The sequence below is a fragment of the Haliaeetus albicilla genome, chromosome 23, assembly GCF_947461875.1.
Source record: "Haliaeetus albicilla chromosome 23, bHalAlb1.1, whole genome shotgun sequence".
In the NCBI taxonomy this organism is placed as follows: domain Eukaryota; kingdom Metazoa; phylum Chordata; class Aves; order Accipitriformes; family Accipitridae; genus Haliaeetus; species Haliaeetus albicilla.
Genome location: NC_091505.1, coordinates 4,539,410 through 4,553,582, shown reverse-complemented (window position 1 = coordinate 4,553,582; position 14,173 = coordinate 4,539,410). Strand labels below are relative to the sequence as shown.

Genomic DNA, 14,173 nt, shown 5'->3' with positions numbered 1-14,173 from the left:
CCAGTGATTTTGCTAGCAGTTTGGATGTTGTGAACTTAAATACACTAAACATGGAGGTTTGGTGGTTTGTTGGTTTTTTTGGGGGTGGGGAGTAGGTTTTTTGTTTGTTTTGATCTGTGCTCACATGCCATTGCTCCAAACAAAATCATGTAGCTGAAAGAAAACATGTGCTATATAGAATTTTTGTTTCTTGGAAAAATATATTCCTTATTTATTGAGGTGTGCAGAAATTGTCATTTAAGTACTATAGCACTCTTACTCTTGCCCTCAGCTATCTCCGTATATTCTTTTTGAACAGAAGATAACAAGGTGTACAGCTGAAATAAATTAAAAGGAGATTGGGGTTCTGCATTTGGAAATTCAGCTGGATTCTGTAAATCCTTCCTCCCTAATTTAACTTTCAGAATAGCATGTTTTCCTTACTCACAGCTACTCCACAGTAATCAGGTTCCTAAAAGAATCCAGAATTCTGAAGAGTCATTGAGATACAAAGTCTTTATTCTTCATCCACAAGATCACTGAACAAGCAATTCCTCTAAGACTAAAATATTTATCTTTCTAATAAATTCTTTACCTTCTATCTGGTCTAAACATTAACCACTACTAAGTAATAGCAAGATCCGTAGATGAAGATGACAAATGTGGAAGCTAAAAAGAACCAGAATCTCAGGTCTTTGTCCTATGAAAGTACATTAACAATCAGGAGAATCCAAGTATTTTCAAATGTCTGAAATGAAAGGATTGGGTTTTAATTATGGACAAGGAAGTCAAGTCTGGCTTACACCTAGCTGCACTAAGTAGGAAAGACCTTCCAAAGAAATGAGGACACAGAAACAAGAGTAAGATACACGACATTTTTAGAACTGATCTTGTGACCTACAAGTCCCTAAAAGTTGATAAAAGATAGGAAGGATAACAGTTTTGGACAAAGAATTCTAGCTTTGTTACTTGTATTAATAGTATGCCAAGTGTGGCCTCCCTGAAGAGGATGAACAGTCAATACTTCCTTATGACATAAGATTTAGAAAAGTCTTATCTCTCGAAGCATGGAATAGCTAACTAGAGTTTAGCAGTCATTTTATACTGCAAGCTTATAAAAATACATAGTTTTAGAGGCGTTCTTATAGACATTTACTCCTCCACCCTTCACCATGTAACTATAATATGGGCAGAATATCTGCTGCCAATTCTAAAATATTTTGGCTCCCACCCACTAAGAAGCCCTCAGGAACACATTTTATTAAATTAGCAAAATCAAAATACACTAGCGTGTGAGTGACAGAGTATGAAATAAAATATTAAATTCATGTCTTCACTCCTGAGACTACCCTGACATAGTTTAACTAGTACACTGACTGTCAAATCAGCTACCTAGTTTGCATACCTAACATCCATTAAGATAAGGGAAACCTGTATTCCAGAGGAGATAAAAAAGACCAGGTGCTTTCTCTGGGAACTGAACAGGTTACTAGCACTGAGGGGCCTCCATGACTTCACAGCAGCAGACCCATAGTGCACCATCTGCTCAAATACAAATTGACAATGGCAAGTAATCCTTGTTAATAGCCGCCAATGAACAAACTGTAAAAAGCAAGAGCTAATATGCTGCTACGATTTTCCAGAGTTATGAAACAAAATATGCGGGTACCCTGACATATATGTAGCCTGATATTTCACAACAGCCTTTTCTTTCTTGCTTAGTGCCACTAAACCCTATGCAAGGCACAGACAGTCTCAAAAGTCCATACTGCTATTACGAAAAGAAAGAAATCATTAATAATATATACAGGAAAGTGTACTATTAACATCTGAAATAAGCACTTACCAGGAATGAACACACCGCAGTATTACAAAAACAGGACTTATCTATAGTATCCCATGATGCATACCTGGTTAGCTTTATTGTTTTCCTGAATTCATTAGTAATCGGAGCTTTGTAGCCTCCTTTCCTCAATAAGGAATCTATGGTTTGAATGTGGTCCCATCCTGTTGAATTTTACAGTAGTAAAAATTAGTGAGAAGTATAGCAATAAGAATAGATGTTGCAAAAATACAGTACAGTATGTAGTGTTACTGATAATGAAAGTTCTCTGCTGAAGTTCTGCATAAAACATACAACATTCTTCCCTACTTAAGAACAGCTGAAGGAAATATGACATACAGGATTTCTTTACACACAAAGCTTGCTCTACGAACAGCATATATTCAACGTGTATTTTTTATCTTGTAGTTGAAATATTTTAAAAGTGGACCCACTATATCCAGGTGTCCTAGATTGGGGGTGAGATACAAAATTAAACTTTTCTGAAAGGTTCAGGTATGATCATGTATCACAATCACTTTATACATTATAAATGGATATGACAGTATGAAAAATTAAATTTCTGTATAAAATAAAATTTAAAAGAATTATTAGTTGAACATGTGCAGAGAACTTCAGAGATTAGACTTCTTCATAAATATCACAGCTCTACAGTGATATGTCTAATTTCAGAACTACTAGTCTGGGTAATAAAAAAAAGAAGTGAAGGATTAAAAATACAGATTCATTACTGTTCTCAATAAAATCTTCATGCTATTCAAAACTCCTACTTACTGATTTAAAAGAGCCTAATATTTTAAGTAGCTGTTAGACGTGTTATTTCCAAAAGATGCAATTAGATTAGTCACATTGTTACATTAAAAAAAAAAAAAAAAGGTAGTTTTGAGTACATAAAAATACAAATGGTAGTTTGGGGTACTTTATAACGAGTCAGATTGCAATGCACAGTCTACTAATACTATTTAGAAATTTAAACACCATCCCCCCAATTCCTGAATTTAAAAGAAGCTTGGAAAGTCTCTAAACTTTTAAGTGACTATTTGGAAACAGAATTATCAATTAAAGATGATCCTCAGTAAAGGTTTCATCCTATTCCTTAGTAGGCCAACTCAAATATAAAAAGTGGAAAAAAAAAAAAAAAAGGCAGCAAAGCAAAATGTAAAAGATTGAGACACACTGTCAAGCTTGGAAGAAAAAAACAAACATAGTGAGTAGCCATAGTCAGCTGCTTGGTCCAAAAGATTACTATTCAACAAACTCTACTATAGTTTTTTTAATTCACAAACTTAAGTTGGTGCCTCTATTAAAAGGGACTTTAACAACATTATTTTGGACTTTCATATTGAAAGTAATTCCCTTCCATCCACCAAAAACCCCAGGAAGCCAGTGTTTTTAAAAAGATACTAAGTACTAGCAGAAAGTACCCAATTGGAAAAAAAAAAAAAGAACAAACCACCCCACCATAATCATTGCAAATTTAGAAATAAATAAGCTGTTAAGATAATTGACCAGACATCCCATCACTTAACAGTTTTTGCATGTCACTAATATCACAGCATAACAAGTATATGAAAATTGGCAGCTTTTAACAACTGTAGTTGGTTGACAGCACTGTACCACCCCTCCATATTTTGTCTTCCTACAGCTACACAGCATTTATGACTTGTTTAAAAAACAGCTACAGTTAACTGAATCCCTGTAAGGGGACTGATACAGGCATGTAATTGGCATTTTATATAAGAGTCTTCTTACAATTAAATATTGCTCCATCATCTGACATCAGTGCAAGGTCAAATATTGCATTTTAGATTTATATGTATGTTTAAATTCTTCACCAGATCATATGAAATAAAGTGCAACAATGACCTTGCTCCTTTGCAACCTCCGGTAAGTAGGTGGCGGTGCGTTTTGATCCTTTTTCATTGATGAATTCTATTCTAATGCCATGTACACCCACCTGCAAGAAATTGGCAGCTTTATTAGTGCACTGAAAGAAAAAAAGATACAAGAGATTTCTAACATGATAAAGCCCAAAACGTGAACCTTTCAGTGGTTAATACCATTTTGCAAAGAGTTTCAAGAGGTGGTACTGAAGTGAATGTAATCTTTTTGAAAGGTGTTCACCTTATAGCCTTGTAAGATCAGTAGCAGCACAAATACGGTCCTCAGCTCCCCACCACAGAGCTTCATCTCTGGTCTGAAGGAAAGCCAGCTGAGATGCAAAGGTCGTTCTGTCTCTGGGTTTTACTGTCTTCCTCTGACACTGTCAGCAATGTTGTTGCTGATAAAATCACCTGGTTGCCAGATATAATCTGCAGGCAACCAAACAGCTGGCAAATCTAATGATGCTTCAATTAAGAGCATTAATTTTGTTCAAAGTAACAACTGAACAATGAAAGATTTGTCACACTACGAACTCGAGCCTGGAGCCTTCAAAATTTCTGCTAACATATGACAAGGAAAAGGAGGTATTCCAAAGCTTTCAGCTTCAAACTCCTATTTCCATGCTACTTAAGTACTCTAATATGACAAAATGCCAGTAGGGAAACCAAAATTACTAATACCAAGGAGTTAGACATATATAGAGTTGAACTGCCAAAAAAAAAAAAAAAAAAAAGGCTAGGCACCTTTCCAGGGCATTGTTTAAGCACCCCTGTTTTCAAGGTACAATAATTCTGTTGAGAGTACCTGCACTGGGATCAGGCATGCCATAAAAGATACTCCATTGCCAGTAAGTTTTCAGTTGCTTTTGAGTTCTGTGCGTAAACACAAAGCATTAGTAGATGGACATTTTTATTTTCATGCCCACATAACTAAGATGTTATTTCCATTTAAATGCAAAATTCCCAACATTGTATGTGGAAATGAATAGTTCATGTTTAAAAGGGTATGTTATTTGGTACGGCACTTCTTTTTGGACACAAAATTAATAGAAAAATGCTGTAACAGTTTTTCCAGTGACAACCTATTTTACTGTAACTGCATGACAGTCAAAAAACAAACAAGGAATATTTACAAAGCTCTACCACTTGTTCAATTAACGTATTTGCTTATATTAAGACTTTATTTTTTAATCTTTATAATCATTATATGTAACATAAGCATGGGGAAATGGGAGGAAGAGTCTCTTATGGCTGGCCATGGCCTCAACAATTTTTCCCCATGAACCTAACGCTTCTTAAATAGGAAAAATTACTTTGAGACTAATGAATTTATTAATTCACTGCAAATTTTAACACTCCTAAACCTAACTTTCATAACATATAATCACTACAGAGATCAAATCTCTATACTCAGATGATGTAATTATGAACCCAAAGGACCTGAAAGTAAAATGAAACAGTGTTAGAAGCTGAAACGAGCCTACTAAGTTTATTCCAAGAACAGAGTAAGTTTTTGCAGCTGGTGATTTTGTAACTGTCGATATTCAATTGCCTGAGCACCAAGATCAAATATTTTCAGGTTTTGCACACCTTCAAATCCTGCAGAATATTAGATTCTAAATTCTACACAACTGTTTTGCATAATAGCGACCATGTAGTATTCATGAGAAACTAACCAGAAGCACTAGGGCTGTATTAAGTATGATGCAACATTCAAGCAGTAGGTAATTGCATTGCACTGGATGTTTCCCATTAACCATTTTAATGGACTTTTAGGCCCATGTCTGTAGAAGAGAAAGATGTAAAGCAAAATGAATAGGGCAACACAATGGCACCCACAACTCCTCTGGTTCGGAAAATTTGATAGCATTCTGTGAAGCATGAATTCCAACTGCATAGCTAAGCAGTACTCCTAGTCCAGTACAAATGGCTTTTCATTGTTTAGCTCTAGTTAATCAAAACCAGGCCGGAGTTAAATAAATGGAAGCCCCACACAAGCAAAATAAGAATGATCCACGCTAAGACTGGCATGGGCACAGTTAGGAATTTATTTTGACTTCCTCAAGAGACCAACGTTCCTGCATTGATGAAAACTTCTATGAAATTTCCTAAACTATTCCTCTCTAAGATGGGAGGTAAAGGGTAGGTACACGTTTGGAAGGCATCAACTGGACTGTAACTGGCTTGCCTACCAGGCTCAGCACAGAACGTTATACAAAGCCTATGGCATACTTCTCAAAACGAAGTACTGATACCCTACAGGCAAGTTTTTGTAGAATAACATCTGTCTGTGCAGTTCAGAGAAACAAGCCAAACAATCATCTTCTGCAAATGGAGTTTTACATTCTGTCTTGACTATCACTATTTATTAGGGAAATGACTACGTAGAGGTATCCTGAGCTGCTGAAAGACCACACAGTTGCCCTACCAGCCTCCCAAATGGGTAGGAATCTGTTGAGACTGTTGCTATTGGGAGAGGAAAATGAGATAAAGGAGAGACTAAGAAAGGCAACAAACCGATCTCCTCCAACAGAACTATTTTTATAGGGTTTTAGAGCCTGAAGTACTGTACACTATTTATCCAGTACCTGTAGATATAAACTTTTTGGCCCACTGTATAGGTGGCCAGAGGCTACCTAAAACTAGGTCCAGTGACACTATTAATTAAAAAACGCAGATCTTTCCCTAAATCTAAGGATTGCCTTAAACTACATATTTTATTTCTGAAGTGACCTCAACAGAACTTCAAACTTTGTTGTGTATTTATACATACTCATATTCATTTATACGCATTCTTTTTTTAATTAATCATTCATTTACATACACTATGGAACGGGGGAAAACATGTACACACATTTATTGTTTTGCCAAGTGCTTCTGGCACTTTCTAGATTATTGCCCGTAATGCCTTTCTCTCTCTGTCTGTCTCAGTTGGGCTAAGAAAGAATTGCTCCAAACCCCACCCCGAAACCAAAGTTCAAGCAACTCTCATGTTCAACTGTTCTGACTCAGAGTTCCAAATACAGTTTCCAAATGTGTTCCTCATGTACTGACTCTCCAGCCGTACCAAGAGGAAGAAATAACATGATTCTCATTAGACTATCAACATGGAATTTGGATAAGCATCTAAAACATCAACGCTTGTTGAAATTTAAGCTTCTAGTCCACTGTGGAGTAAATTATCATCTAATTGTTCTGTTCAGTTTTATCTACTGCACTGAAACCTGTAAGAGATTTGCATGCAATTATCACTAATTACTTTAAGACAATTTAATTGTAAACATTTTTTCAGAAATATATTAAAGCAGATAACAAAGAACCTGTTACAAAGGATGCACATGGGATACCCCGGAGCTGGAGTAGTGCAGCCCCCTCCTTGGTGTCAGAAACAAGTGCCTGCCTGGTCCTTAAGTTCACTCCCTGTTTGCTGTTCTCCTCCGCTCAGGACTGGAGCCACGGCTCGACGGACAATCCTCACTGCCAGCGCGCCAGCGGAACCGCGACAGACTCTGCTTGCCCGCTCTCAGTTCTACCAGCACAAGCGTTCACGTAACCCCATGATGAACCAGACCTGGCTGTTCTGGGTTACGGCTAATCCTTCTACTGACCTGCAGTTTAGTCAGCTCAATCTCTGACCAGCGGCAAGCTATAAACATTTTCAAACAAAAAAGTTGGCCTCTAACTTGTACAGTGTTCCGTATGATACCACATAACACAGTAACTTTCCCCATTATTTAACTAACTAGTACTATGAAAATAACCATATACAGACTTGTCTGGAAATGGAATGCTTCAGGTTAAGCGACAATTGCTACTTATTAGAAGCTGACCCCCCTTTTTATTAGCTGAATTCTACAGCTTTTTAGCCTCGCACATGTAGCAAACAAGCTGGCTTCTTTCTGATCATCTTTAGTAGGGCTTAAATATTACACTCTGATTTAACAATGGAGGCAAAAGACTACTCAGGAGATGTGTCCTCTGCTTCAGGACAAGCATTTTTTTTAACGAATCATGTATTTACATACATGGAATCACTGAATATTGTCCAAACAGAACAAAATATCGAGATCAAGACTCATTCTTCTCTGCGAAAATTTCTGGTGCCACTGCACTTGCAGGAAGGAAAGAATTTCCACAACTCTTAAATGTGCTAACTTTGTCAACAATGAAAAGCCACCTTTCAGTCAACATTATTGGCTACAACTATTTAAGCTAATATTTAAACCAGGGCATACAGGCTAAAGGCCTTCGGTATCACCACAGCAAGCATGGACAATTCTGCAGATTTTACTTTACTGAAGAACAGTGACTTCAGGGCAAAGATCTCTTTCAAGGTATTTTAAGGAAGAACCGCTGGTCAATTCTAGTTATTTATTACCCTGTTGGAATTACAATAATGTTTTCCAAAATTTTTCTTCTTATAATTACATACATTCATAATGTTTCAATACAAAAATAGGGAGAGGGTCTGAATTAGCAAGACAGGCTTTACCTTCTAGCAAAAAACCTCACAGATTCTTAATTAAATTAATGAGAAAATAAATTAAAAAGGTGTTCATTTGCTGTAACATGAAATAGAGAAGAAATTAGTAGAGGCACTTTTTTTTTTTCCTAGAAATACAGAAAAGTAAAGCAAAGCACGCAGGGGATACATTAAATCATTTGCCATTGTAATGTACCTTGCAGCTGTACTCTCTCAAGGAGGCAGAGCCTGTAGCACCAAAGCTGGAACTGCAAGACCTACAACATGATCACACCTTATATATGCCATTTCTGGAATCTGAATCCACTCACAGGACCTTCCAAGTGTAGGCTTATTTGCCCAAATTGCAGACTTCCAAGCTTCACAAACCAAACAGAAGTTCTTTCTAAAGGACCTAAAGCCATGATACTTCACAGCAACCTATTCAAACTCTTCTACATTTCTTCTTTTGGGGTGCTGCTAGCTACACACACAGTTCCCAGTGCAACACAAGATCCAAGTGTATCTGCATTAAGAACAAACTGCAAAACTGGAGGCATCCTGAGTCAGGAATTCAAATTTGTGCAGAAAAGAAAAGAGTCAGTAGAAGGACAGATCAAAAAGATGAGCTCAAGGAGAATGGAAATATGGATAGAGCTGAGTTTATGTGGGTAAAGAATGACAGCTATCAATATCAAATGTGTTTAAAAATAATTGGTCTTTATGACTTGTCTCCCAAGTAGTCCTTTGATATCTGATCTTTAATAAAAGAGCAGTAGTATCAAAAAAGGAAACATATGTTAGAGTTTCTCATGTTGCCCACCTCTTTGAGATGGAAAGGCTGTGAAACTCCACCCCAGCAGCAACTGGACCACAGCAGCGTTTCATGGGTTCTGTCTAGCAGAAATGAAGAACCAGTTCATACACTCCCAGTGTTCATTTCAAAGCCCTACATCTGTTCAGCTATTAAAGTGCACTGCAATTCATATGAAGTCACATGTAAGTCAGAACACTAAATTATATTTTAGGAAGCATCCTCATGAACGATGGCATTGAAGTGGTCCTTTAAAGGTTTGTACTTTCTCCTAGTTACTTTTATAAAAAGTGAAAAAGGCAGCAATTTGTAAAATCATATGGGAGCTAATAGCAGTCAATTCACTCATATCTCCTGTTTACTTGGTTGAAGTTTCTGCTGCAAAAGGATGTCACATTGCTTTTTACAACTGAAATATTAATTTACTTAGTTTGGGAAGATAATTCATTAATCAGAGAAAAGAAGCTCTATCACTCTGCTTCAGGATATAGGAGACACTCCTGAGCCGTGTCTTCAAATGATCTTGTCTCCAAGCCACCGGAGCACTGCGAGTTGTCTGAATTGGCAATTCTGAAATATTGTGATCTCTGTCAGCAAACTGCTGAATTGGCTCCCAGAAGATCATCAGTAGCATACCTACAGAGGTAAGGTCTCCTAACCAGGCTGATGTTTTTCAGGATGATCTGGAAATTAGCATTATACGAGACGAAAGATGCAGAATCTCTTTACATCATACTCTAGACGTCCTGAAATGTCTTTCTGCCATTAATATTGTGTAACTGCAGCTCCCTTAAAAGAAACATGGATGACATAAGCTATCTCACTGACAGGGGCACAAACAGCAGTGAATCATTCTTTTAAGAGCCAACAATTACAAATTTTGTCCTTCTCATATTTATACACCACCACCACCCCTTTTGCATGGAAAGCTTGTGGCTCATGAAACAGCTTTATATGACACAATCACTTAAGAAGCATGTTTAACTTATAGGAAAAAAGGAGAAAAAAAATCATGAAACCTACTTTGTGACCATTTCTTAGAATTCCTAGGAATTTGCTAGAGGTTTTAAAAACCTATCATTAAGAAACCTTACGTGAAATAGGAGAGAGCAACAAAGCAAATGAGTAACACAAGAACTATTATATTTCTGACCCCTCCATTCTTCCCTCCTAAGTCAGGGCTTTTCAATAAGAAGAATCGTGAGAATCCATAAAATCAGTCAGAACTGAGCAAGGCTACAGTTCTGCATTGTGCTTGTTTACACTGTTGTTGAAGTCTCTAGGATTCTGCAACAAGATATAGAAAGGACATAGAAAGTAAAAGCCTCCTTTGTTTCATACAAGTCTTAAAGTTATGAATCAGAAATCTCCCAAGAAGCAAAGTTAAAACCAGTCTTTCCAAGGGAGAGTGGATTTTTTAACTCAGGCTTTGGTTTCAGCTTCTCTTTAAGGATGAATATTTTGGTCATCTTCAAAGTTTATTGTTGAAAGAATAAAATGGCATCTAATAATATTAATAGACTACCACATGGAAAGAGCTAAATGCTATTTCATTATGCACTTCACGCTTTTAGAGAGACATTTTCTGAGTGTATTCATAGTCTGATTTTTAATAAATTATAATAAATGAAATTAAACTGAAAACATCACAATGGTCACTATCAGAAGTCAACCTAGTAAAGCAGAAAAATTCTACTAGTTTTCATTTTGACTTCCAGCTTGGTTTAGTATTAAAAGTCCCCACAGTTTTGATTACTTGAAAACATTGTTTAAAGCACTCCAACAGCTCAGTGACAAGACAAAACTACCTCTCTGAAAAAAGCTTCTTGTTGAGAACGCACACACACAGTTTCAGCTAAGATTTATTTTTGGTCTGACATTACATAAAAAAATGAGTAATTCTGATTATGGTGAAAATGCTGATAAACCCCAAAGGAAACTTGCATTCATCTCATTCAGAATTACATATCAGAAGGTAAGAAGCCTTTGTCATTATGAGTTGAACAGAAAATGCATTTTTATTAGATTTTCAGCTACTGTAAAATTCATAATGCTGAGATTACTGCTGGGTACCGCCATTCTGATACAGTAGGGCCTCTTACCATTTTAACAACAAATTAAATTTCTATTCAATATACATTTGTTATATGTGAATACAATAGAAAGCCTCTTTTTCTCTTAAAAAGGCCTAAATATTTCATAGAGCCAAGTCATTATTAAAGGGAAATACTGTAACTTGTGTGGTGTCTCTGGCATTGTAACATGTCCACTATCATATATGACAATTTCAAAATTTTTTTTATGTCCACTCAAATATAGACTCAAAGGGTAACACAACAGTCATACTGAGATGAGAAGTTCGTCTTAAGTAACTTGGTTTTTTTGCAAGTGTCTAATACCAAATAATTTTGGAAAAAGCCGAAGAATACAAAGTAACCCTTTCCTTCAGCATACCTTCCCAGAAATAATTCTAAAAGCAGCATTTGCTCCTTAATCTCTTTTATGCTGCTGTTCCAAGAAAATGCATGCACATTTCCTAGAACCTAACAATTAAAATAGATTCAGCTCCATGCATAAGTAGCAAAGAAAAACAAGAGCAATGATTTACTTGGCCTCACTGTGTAAGGACCTTGTGGGGTCTGTGCAGGCCACTCTGAAAGCAAAGAAAGTTTTGGGAAAGATCGATGGCTCACTCCTACAAGCTAAATAAGGCAGCTTGTCTTGCGATGGCAATTTTTTGCAGTGCTTGTTTCCAGAAGCATACATCAGACTATTAACTTTCATACTGGAGCACCCTCTTCTCAGAATCAATGGCCTGATCTCCCACATTTCTGTAGTTACCTATGCTGCAAAAGAGGCCTCAGGACACCATCACTCAGACAATACCTTGCTTGATGGAGTCTTAGACATAAATACAGCTGTGCAGACCACTCTTTCTCTGAATGCCTAAGTGGGCAAAAATACAACTTCATTCCATTTTCCTGGCTCAGACTTTTAAGGTGATGATGGTTCTATCAAAAAGGATCTTTTGAATCTGTGCACAAAACAATGTGTATAGAGTGCAAACCAGTGACAACTACACTAAACATATGCAGATAATTTAAATGGTGTGACTTCTGCTTTAGATGTTCATGGTATCAAAGTAATTTTCTTAAAAGGTATCCAACATCCTTACCTCCCAGTCCATGTAGTCACATACATCTTCAAAGTTAGTGAGTAGAGACACTGAGCAGAAAAGCCGTGGCAGCTCATCCCTCGTCATTGGGGGGAAACGACTATCTTTAAGGGCACTGTTGAAGACAAAACAGAATTTCAAAGGATTTTTTTGTTTGTGTTTTGGGGTTTTCGTTTTGTTTTGTTTTTAAGTTCAAAGATCTAATGAATCAACTGAAAAGTATAAAGGACAAAAAAAATCCTGATGAAATGATGACCAGTTTGATAATCCAGTTGCCAGTCTAACACTGACCAACATTCCCAACTGTTTCCTTAGACATCTGTTTCAATTCTTGGCTGGCCAGTCAGGTGGCGTTCTGAGGGTCATTCCTTCCTGAGCTGATTTTGCTACTGTGACTATCTTATTAATGAAGCAGCAGAAAGTTTTTGGAAAAAGTTACAGAAGCAATAGCTCTTCTACTTGCAATTTAGTAGATCCCTTTCAAAAAGGATTAAGCTATACAACAAAGTAGAGAGGGAAATTCTATAGGCTGCAATAATCAAACACATAATACAGTAATCAAACTGTAGAACTTAATTATTCGGGGGGGGGGGGGAAATCCAAACAAGCAGAACACTCTCCAAAAAAGAATATTATTCGTGCTTATTGTGTGAATATAAAAAGAGAAAAACATCCAAGGGCTCTACAGACCTGTAAACCTACACGACTTGAAGATGTTCTGCAAAGCAGAGGTAACAATTAGTAACAGCGAAGCTTGCAAACAGGTAAGCTAATCGTCAGGCCAACGTACCGTTCTACAGACAAACACACACCTAATAGGGTAAAATTCAATACAGAGAGGACCTATCTGTGCACATTCCAGCACGCTTTGAAAAACAAAGCGGTTAACAGCAAGCGGTACCACAAGTAAGAACATTTGTAAAAACCTACTTACATAAGTTTGGTTAAGAACCAGTTAAATTGGAAAAGGGAAAGTTAACATGAGTATGGTATCTCATAATTTTTTATTCTTTTAAGATTTGAAATCTGACTTGTATGAATACAAACATGCTCATCTCCAACAAAGCCAGTGATCTGCTAACTGAACTTCCTGATGAGTAAAGAGAATTTAAGATTAAGGGACTTACTAAAGTACTACCAAGTTCTTCACGTGTGTCATTGTTTCATCTAACAATTAGTTCATTCTTACACATTTTACTTGGCATACAGTCAGTGGTTGCCATTAGTTGATATAATTACAGCCATGGCCATGGTGTTTAGAATATGGCTGAAGTCTCTGCATCAGATACCACCATTTTATACAAAGAGTAGTATAACTTTATTAAAGCAGACCAAATAAGGACGCATAAGCAAAAAAATGTAAAGTTTAGCTAAAGGAAACAAGATGGGTGAATCATGACAGATTTGAATACTGATAAAAAGCTGAGATACGAAACCTTCACGTGAACACAGTGGAAGCACAAAGGCACACAAAGGCACAAAAGCCTCAGGCATATACCGCAAACAAAAGTCGTTCAGTTTTAGTGAAAGCAGAGCAATGCAGCAAACATTGCATACTTATTAGCAAGCTTAGCTGGCTAATTCCATTATTTAATAATATGACAGTGGCCCAAATACCTTGCTTTCACGTAACTACCTTATGATAACTAAAATATTATCAAATGATAGTGCCATTTCAACTATACCTAGTTCCTTCAGAACTGCTAGGTGCTATTTTATCTGTACAGCCTGCTGAAAAATTGCTCCTCAACACCTCCATGACTAAACACATCTGTGCGCATATCCTGTACTAGCACTCCTGCTGCTGAAGGTAAGTGAGATATCTGGCAGAACAAGATCAGAGATTTGAATAACGGTCTCTGACACTGTTGTGACTGGTGAATACAGAATACTGCTGCTATTCTACTCCTCCTTTCCCCGTCTCCAGACACCATAGTACAGTTTGTTTTCATTTTTCAAAACAGCTTTGTCTCTCTTGCTACATAAGTAAAACCAAAATTTACCTGGAGAAATTTGT

At 36.8% G+C, this 14,173-nt stretch overlaps 1 protein-coding gene across 4 annotated transcripts in view; it reads right to left on the bottom strand.

The window, feature by feature from the left end:
- Window positions 1-14,173, bottom strand: part of AMMECR1 (AMMECR nuclear protein 1) — a 107,929-nt gene that overhangs the window by 7,655 nt on the left and 86,101 nt on the right. For 3 of the 4 annotated variants that reach the window (XM_069810966.1, XM_069810967.1, XM_069810968.1), the window contains exons 4-6: window positions 12,157-12,271; window positions 3,689-3,779; window positions 1,890-1,986 (exon numbers count right to left, since the gene is read on the bottom strand). In XM_069810966.1, the coding sequence (XP_069667067.1) occupies window positions 1,890-1,986; window positions 3,689-3,779; window positions 12,157-12,271 (303 nt within the window). Of the gene's footprint in view, window positions 1-1,889; window positions 1,987-3,574; window positions 3,780-12,156; window positions 12,272-14,173 lie in introns of those variants that run through there. The other variant, XR_011329449.1, reaches the window with a different exon arrangement.